The sequence below is a fragment of the Oncorhynchus tshawytscha genome, linkage group LG01, assembly GCF_018296145.1.
Source record: "Oncorhynchus tshawytscha isolate Ot180627B linkage group LG01, Otsh_v2.0, whole genome shotgun sequence".
NCBI classification, from domain to species: Eukaryota; Metazoa; Chordata; class Actinopteri; order Salmoniformes; family Salmonidae; genus Oncorhynchus; species Oncorhynchus tshawytscha.
The window spans coordinates 85,167,242-85,175,745 of NC_056429.1; the positions used below are offsets into that span (position 1 = coordinate 85,167,242).

Consider the following 8,504-nt stretch of genomic DNA (forward strand, 5'->3'; position numbering starts at 1 on the left):
GCAATTGTTTAAGCTCTTTTCTAGTGACATTTATTTGGATACATCCATAACAATGAGCTAATAAAGTGCGATTTCACCTGGCATAGAGAATGTGCTCTCTCATCGGAACGCTGTTGTTCACAGCTACAGTAGCACAATCACTTCAAATTGAAGCTGGAAAGACTGCAAATAAGCTGTGTTTCATTTGACCTTTTTTCAATTGACCTTTTTGTTGTATATGTCCATATGTTTGTATGATTAAATGCTGGTCAAATGTCCTATGAATAAAATTAAAATGCAGTGTCTATATCACCCTGTAGTGGGCCTAGAATACTAGTCTAAGTAACACCTGCCTCTATGTCCTTGACCCAATGTTCCCACAACCTAATGAAACATTCTGGGAACCTTTTAAGAACCGACTAAATGTGTTGTGGGAACGTTCTTGTAACATCAGGTGAAGGTTTTTTGCACCCTAAAATAAACATTGCATAATCATCGGCACAACTGGACAGTTTATTTTTATTTTGGGAACATATATTTTGTGATGTCTCCACAATGTTCCCACCAGACTGTTCCCACAACCTAATGAAACATTCTGGGAACATTTGCCACCAACCCAATGAAACATTTAAAGAACATAAAATATGTGTTCTGGGAACACAAAAACAAAATCGAAACTGTATAAATGATAATGGACCTACATTACGCAGTTTTTTTGGACTGTCTCCAGCTCGCTAATAATCACCATAATAAAAGCTAGACAGTCAGGGAGAATCGAACATTTAAAAACCGATGGATAGAGGGCAATTTTTTTTGCAGATTTTGATGGCGAGGAAATAGAACACATTGTCAGAGCGGCCCTCCGTCCGGGCCTCGTTGAAGACCGAATGCAAAATTAATTTGACTCTCTGCTCTAGAAGTCCTTATGGTCTCTTAGACCTATCATGTTATATTTTTTCACTCACAGTGACTATATCAGAATCTTATCTGACTGCTCTCATACAGTTTGATGTTATTTTTCAACAATATTTATTTGATCAGAGCTCACCGATGTTCACAATTGTTAGCCCACTTCTTCTATGATTAGGACTACTAGGAATTTATAGCCGCCTGGCCTATTACAATATACAAAACATAAACGCACCTGCAGTCTTCATTTTGTCGGCACAAGAACCCCTGTACCCTTCTCTTTCTGCTCCCTTTTCATTTTGCTCCCTAATCATCAAGACAGACCAGCTTGTGCCGCGCAGCCAGCCAGCCACAAGCAATAGGTATTCTCTCCACATGTCTGTGCAGGTTTATTTTTTATTTAATTATATAATTATCGTTATATAACAGTTAAGAGTCAAGACATCTGCACGTTTGACCGAAAACAGCTTGACATTTTACGGTAAGAGCTCGATAAATCAATAGCCTTTAGTTTGATAGTGCGCTTTAGGCTATATATTTTCTTATCGGTCCGATTTATATACAATTTACCACCCAGGTTAAATAGTTATATTCTATGTAAACTGTTATCTTGATGAATATTTTATGATGAGTAGACTAGCCTTTACATTTTTTTGGTTTTTTTGTGCCGCTTCTACTTTATTTTGAGTGATCAATGTATTCTCCTGTTGTCTCAGCTGGTATGCTACACATGAGAATGTTCTGGAATCAAGATGCCAGTGGGATTCATTTTGGGAGCGAGTGAGAATCTAGACAACATTATATTTGAAACCGCTATTTGACAAATTAAAAAGGATTAGACACATTAAAGGTGTCCAGAAAGGAAAAGAGCAGCGTCGTGAGTGTCACTGTCTGTGTGTGTAGTGTACTGAATATTTACGTGTCTCCCATGCTGATGATGCTAATGACAAGCAGCCACAGTGCCCTTCTGATTTTGGGAGGCGCAAGGCTAGTTGGGACAGCCTTTCTGTCTAGTTGAAGCCACTCTGGTCCGCCCTGGGGTTTCCAGTGCTCCAAAACGACCCAAATATCAGCGTACTGCCTATAATCCCATTATCTCTTTGATAGGTTTACAGTCACTCTCACTACTTTTACAAGCGAGAATATATGAAATGTTCCTCATGAGACACATACGATTAGATAAACTTTATTGTTATATTAAGGTAGTTGTTATCAATATATCATGATGTGTCATTTAGTAGCTAATAATTCAAGTCAATAATAGTTTTCGAACTGTGTATTTTTTCTGTGCCAAATTGTGACAGATATGTGTACACCTTCAAGTCAACATTGCACCAGCCTATGTGATGTTGTCATCAGAATAAAACCTGCCATCTTTCTTTGACACATGGATGGGGGACATTTGATTAATCCCTTCCCTTAAATTCGTTTTGGGATAAAACAGAACACCTCCTCTTACCAATAAACAATAAAGGATGCCCATTCCTCGTTATTGGATCATTATTGATCTCTACCACACTAAACCCTCCTCCCTAAACCCTGGTATCCACCCTGACCCTCCAGTCAATAATGGGGCAGACTCTACTCCACCATGCAGGCAGCCATATTTAGATGGTGCCACTTGTCACATAGAAAGATGGAGAAGCCCTAGGGATGTGGTCTGCTACACATTTCACTCATCTTTTACATAGAGAGCACTGACAGACATCAGCAGGCAGACTCTAAGAGGGGAGGGCTATGGTAATAAGTCTCAAAATGACACAACAATGCTCCCAATGGCTAAATAATTTGATATTGTCTAGGGATTCTTCAGTCAAAGAATCTGCTGGTTGCGCTGCCTCAGTCTGTTTAAAGGGTTTGACGTCTGAATACAAAATACAGTATAAGAGCAGTAACGTAATGCTTACCCAGCTCTATGTGAATAGTGGGGTTGGTATTATAATAATGTATTCAATATTGGAGCTAAGGCTCTACTCGGCGAGGCTGGGTTATATAGACAGATATTTTGAAAACATTGAGGTCAGTGCTGGTGCTTCAAACCAAATCACTGTGTTATTGTTATTTCACTGAGTGTGTTGTTGTGTTGTTGTCCCTCCTTGTTTTGCAGTCTTTGAGGATTTATTCATATATTTATCTCTCTATTTCTTACACTTTTTTTCTTTCTCTCTTCCTCTCTTTCCAGGAAACCTCCAAGCTCCTCCATTGTCCCGCTTTCCAGACGTATCCTAACAGTAATACTACCACCTCCACTACCACCACCACCACCTCCACCACCACCGACACATCACCACCACCACCACTGACACACCAACATCACCCTTATCATGTTGGCAGTCTAGGCCTGTCTCCCAAGCTGTGTCCCACTCGAGACTGAGGCAGCTTCTCCCACGAAGCTCCACACCCCCAGGGGGACCACCACAGAGATGGCTGATTCTGACCCCTCGTCCCCCTCCGATCCACCACAGCCTCTGAGCTCCCCCCGTACTCCCCTCTCCCTGTCCTTCCCCTTCCTCAGGCAGGGAAGTCGGGTGTGGGAAAGGGAGAGGAAACCCCCCTTGATGCCAGGCGAGCTACCCAGCCCTCTGCCCACCAAACGCACCCGCACATACTCAGCGTGAGTAGTAATAATCTGTGGTGGTATAAGTAGTAGTGTATGTGATTGTGTGTGTGTGTGCATGACCTTGAGGGTGACCTGGTCACTATTGGGGATTAAGGAGCCATTTTGGAAGCAAGCCCTGAGAATATTCTGCAGGGGTTAATGTTAGGGAGGCCTGAGAATAGCCTGCAGGGGTTACTGTTAGGGAGGCCTGAGAATAGTCAGCTGGGGTTAATGTTATGAGGCCTGAGAATAGCCTGTAGGGGTTAATGTTAGGGAGGCCTGAGAATAGTCTGCAGGGGATAATGTTAGGGAGGCCTGAGAATAGTCTGCAGGGGTTAATGTTAGGGAGGCCTGAGAATAGTCTGCAGGGGTTAATGTTTGGGAGGCCTGAGAATAGCCTGCAGGGGATAATGTTAGGGAGGCCTGAGAATAGCCTGCAAGGGATAATGTTAGGGAGGTCTGAGAATAGTCTGCAGGGGATAATGTTAGGGAGGCCTGAGAATAGTCTGCAGGGGTTAATGTCAGGGAGGCCTGAGAATAGCCTGCAGGGGATAATGTTAGGGAGGCCTGAGAATAGCCTGCAGGGGATAATGTTAGGGAGGCCTGAGAATAGCCTGCAGGGGATAATGTTAGGGAGGCCTGAGAATAGTCTGCAGGGGTTAATGTTATGGAGGCCTGAGAACAGTCTGCAGGGGTTAATGTTAGGGAGGCCTGAGAATAGCCTGCAGGGGATAATGTTAGGGAGGCCTGAGAATAGCCTGCAGGGGTTAATGTTAGGGAGGCCTGAGAATAGTCTGCAGGGGTTAATGTTAGGGAGGCCTGAGAATAGCCTGCAGGGGTTAATGTTAGGGAGGCCTGAGAATATGCAGGGGATAATGTTAGGGAGGTCTGAGAATAGTCTGCAGGGGATAATGTAGGGAGGCCTGAGAATAGTCTGCAGGGGATAATGTTAGGGAGGTCTGAGAATAGTCTGCAGGGGATAATGTTAGGGAGGCCTGAGAACAGTCTGCAGGGGATAATGTTAGGGAGGCCTGAGAACAGTCTGCAGGGGATAATGTTGGGGAGGTCTGAGAATATTCTGCAAGGGTTAATGTGTGTTGTTTTTCTGCTGTGTGTCTCAGGACGGTGCGGGCCAGATCAGGCCCAGTGTATAAGGGCGTGTGCAGGACCTTCTACAGGTGCCAGGGTCATGGCTTTATAAAGCCCTCCAACGGTGGAGAGGATATCTTTGTACACATCTCTGAGTGAGTGGTTCTGAAGCATTAAGATTATAATTGTATGATAAAGCAATAAGGTATATTGTGATTATAACATCTGATATTATGTACAGCGCATAGCGGTATAACACTTGTCAGTCCTAAAGTGTTTTGGTGTAGATTATAATTGTCAGTCCTAAAGTGTTTTGGTGTAGATTATAATTTTCAGTCCTAAAGTATTTTGGTGTAGATTTGAATTGTCAGTCCTAAAGTGTTTTGCTGTAGATTATAATTGAACCTAGAATGTCCGAGACCTAGAGAGGTCTGCAGTCTCTCATAAAAATGATCTCCCTCGTTAGTATCGATGGAGAATATGTTCCGATGGAAGGCGACGAGGTCACGTACAAAGTCTGTTCCATCCCCCCCAAGAACCAGAAGATGCAGGCGGTGGAGGTGATCATCACCCACCTGGCCCCAGGAACCAAGCATGAGACCTGGTCTGGACAGATCATCAGCTCCTAGACCTCCACCTGCACCTTCAGAGAGGCGGTGTGGGGAAGAGTGGAGGGTGGGGTTGGGGAGGGAAGGTGGGAAGGAGCCTGGATAGGTAAAGGGGAGGGAAGAGGGAGAAGTGGAGTCCAGGGTAGGGAGAGAAGGCAGGGAAGGAAGGAGCCTAGAGAGGTAAACGGGCAAGGGGAGCAGAGGAAGGAGTGAATAAGTAAAGGGGTTGGAATGTGGTATAAGGCTTAAGATGGTTTTTACGTAGGTTTCAGTTGGAATGTGAATGAGGAAAAGTAAATGATTTAATTTTAAGAAAAAATATCAAGGTTAACTTTGATTTAAGATTAAAGGTTGATGGTTTATTTAAGATAATTTAAAATAGCAGGAGTCGAGTAAGTTTAATAAATCACTGTTGTAGGGAAAACGTGAAACAGAGCATCAAACTTTCCTAAATTGTATTGTTTTTATTCATACTTTTGATTGATTGATTGACTTATTTATTTTCCATTTGTTATGACAGGTGAGGTAGATGTTGTTGATCAGATTATTTATAAATGTGTGTTTTTGTGTCAATATATACCTGGTCTAACCCATTACACAATTCACTCTGATGATACTGCCCTGGTAACACCTACTCCTTCAGTCTAATGTTGACCAATGACCATTTGTTCATCTTTGTAACAGGTTACTGATGATTACTATATGTGGTTCAAACCCCATTTTTTATCATTAAAACCAATGCTATCCAGATTAACAGACACAGCTTCTTTTTTTTTTAAATGGACATACGCTGTTGTCAATAGTCTCATACTTTCATCATGCAGTGTCCTTGTTTTAGCCTTTTGTAAACATAATTAGGGTTCGATGCATGTTTAATTACATGTTTGATTGCGACAAAAAAAATATATAGTAGCTAGTGTACTACATAACGCTCTTCTTCTGTTGGGAAACTGAAGTTTCACTGTGTTCAAGAGCACTTTTTCTGTTGAATCATTGGGACAGCGGCTTGTCATTCCTACTGTATTATTCACATACCTGTGTGAACATTTGATTATTTGCATTAATAAGTTAACTTGTGGTCAAAAAAAGTTTATTAGCAATTAAAATATTGCTTATTACAATGGTATGTAATATTGATAGTCCATTAGAGGGCAGACAAGGACAAGTAATCCTCAACCAATTTCTGAGAAATTCAAAGGTATACACAACACAGTACTTCACAAAACAGGTGAACTCTCAAGCTCTTTAAAGTGGGGGTGAAGTAATGGTTAAACCTGACCTGTTTTAACCCCTGATGTCATGCATCATACAGTATTTTGGACGATCCACTTTTTGGCACTGTAAATCCAAGATAGATAAGCCATGAGGACACTGCTTCGGTTTAAAACACGGTATAGATCTAAATCTTTCCAGTTATTTTTTATGAGGATGTCAACTTTGCTTCTGTCTAATCTGTCCTCCAGACTGCCAACTATCCTCCAAGCCAGCATCAAAAAGAAAATATCTTAATGAATTAAATAATTAAATACATACAGTTGAAGTCTGAAGTTAACATACACTTAGGTTGGAGTCATTAAAACTTGTTTTTCAACCACTCCACAAATTTCTTGTTAACAAACTATAGTTTTGGCAAGTCGGTTAGGACATCTACTTTGTGCATGACACAATTAATTTTTCCAACAATTGTTTACAGACAGATTATTTAATTTATAATTCAGTGTATCACAATTCCAGCGGGTCAGAAGGTTACATACACTAATTTGACTGTGCCTTTAAACAGCTTGGAAAATTCCAGAAAATGATGTCATGGCTTTAGAAGCTTCTGATAGGCTAATTGACATCATTTGAGTCAATTGGAGGTGTTCCAATGGATGTATTTCAAGGCCTACCATCAAACTCAGTGCCTCTTTGCTTGACATCATGGGAAAGTCAAAAGAAATCAGCCAAGACCTGCACATGGGGACAACCGATCATAGTTTTTGGAGAAATGTCCCCTGGTCTGATGAAACAAAAATAGAACTGTTTGGCCATAATGACCATCATTATGTTTGTGGGGAAAAGGGGGAAGCTTGCAAGCCGAAGAACACCATCCCAACCGTGAAGCACGGGGGTGGCAGCATCATGTGATGGGGGTGCTTTGCTGCAGGAGGGACTGGTGCACTTCACAAAATAGATGGCATCATGAGGCAGAAAAATTATGTGGATATATTGAAGCAACATCTCAAGACATCAGTCAGGAAGTTAAAGCTTTGCAAATGGGTCTTCCAAATGCACAATGACCCCAAGCATACTTTCAAAGTTGTGTCAAAATGGCTTAAGGACAACAAAGTCAAGGTATTGGAGTGGCCATCACAAAGCCCTGACCTCAATCCTATAGAAAATGTGTGGGCAGAACTGAAAAAGTGTGTGCGAGCAAGGAGGCCTACAAACCTGACTCATGTACACCAGCTATGTCAGGAGGAATGGGCCAAAATTCACCCAATTTATTGTGGGAAACTTGTGGAAGGCTACCTGAAATGTTTGACCCAAGTTAAACAATTTAAATACAATTCTACGAAATACTAATTGAGTGTATGTACACTTCTGACCCACTGAGAATGTAATGAAAGAAATAAAAGCTGAAGTAAATCATTCTCTACCCTTATTCTGACATTTCACATTCTTAAAATATAGTGGTGATCCTAATTGATCTAAGACAGGGAATATTTACTAGGATTAAATGTCAGGAATTGTGAAAAACTGAGGTTAAGATGTATGTAAACTTCTGACTTCAACTGTACATACAGAGCCCATCAGAAACATGTGATCAGAATGCTGGTCAGTAACCAGACTTAGACTTTAAACCTGCTATTAAGCATTTGCCTTAATAGATAAGGACCTCCTGCCCCAGGTCCATGATAACAATGCATGCACTGACGCACTCACACACACACACCCCTAGACACATGCTTGAATGGACGTACAAACGCATGCACACCACACACACACACACACACAAGCTAAAATATACACACAGAACTAAGTAAACCTAATGGTCTGTCCTCTTGACTTGGCATATTGATGAATGAGATGTTTGTGCAGGTAACGGGGGGGGGGCGTGGGAAATAGGGCCATAGCCGGACATAATGTTTGTCTGGAGGTGTGTCTACAGACAGGATGATCTACAAGGTGAGCTGTTTTGGTGAAACTCAGCTGAGATCACCTTTAGACAAAAGACAGGCATTGGTGTGTTCTGTATCTGAGTAAACAGGTGAGTGTGTCCATCTGTTATGACTAGGTGTGCTAAACCTAACAATACTGCACGAGGCTGACGGCATGAT

The 8,504-nt window shown here is 41.8% G+C and overlaps 1 protein-coding gene across 1 annotated transcript; it reads left to right on the forward strand.

The window, feature by feature from the left end:
* Nucleotides 1-855: 855 nt before the first annotated feature.
* On the forward strand, nucleotides 856-5,934 carry LOC112253829 (cold shock domain-containing protein C2). The gene is made up of 4 exons (XM_024425890.2): nucleotides 856-1,369; nucleotides 3,071-3,502; nucleotides 4,609-4,731; nucleotides 5,043-5,934. The coding sequence occupies exons 2-4, from the start codon at nucleotides 3,312-3,314 to the stop codon at nucleotides 5,203-5,205; spliced, it is 477 nt and encodes a 158-aa protein (XP_024281658.1). The 5' UTR covers nucleotides 856-1,369; nucleotides 3,071-3,311; the 3' UTR covers nucleotides 5,206-5,934.
* Nucleotides 5,935-8,504: the final 2,570 nt, after the last annotated feature.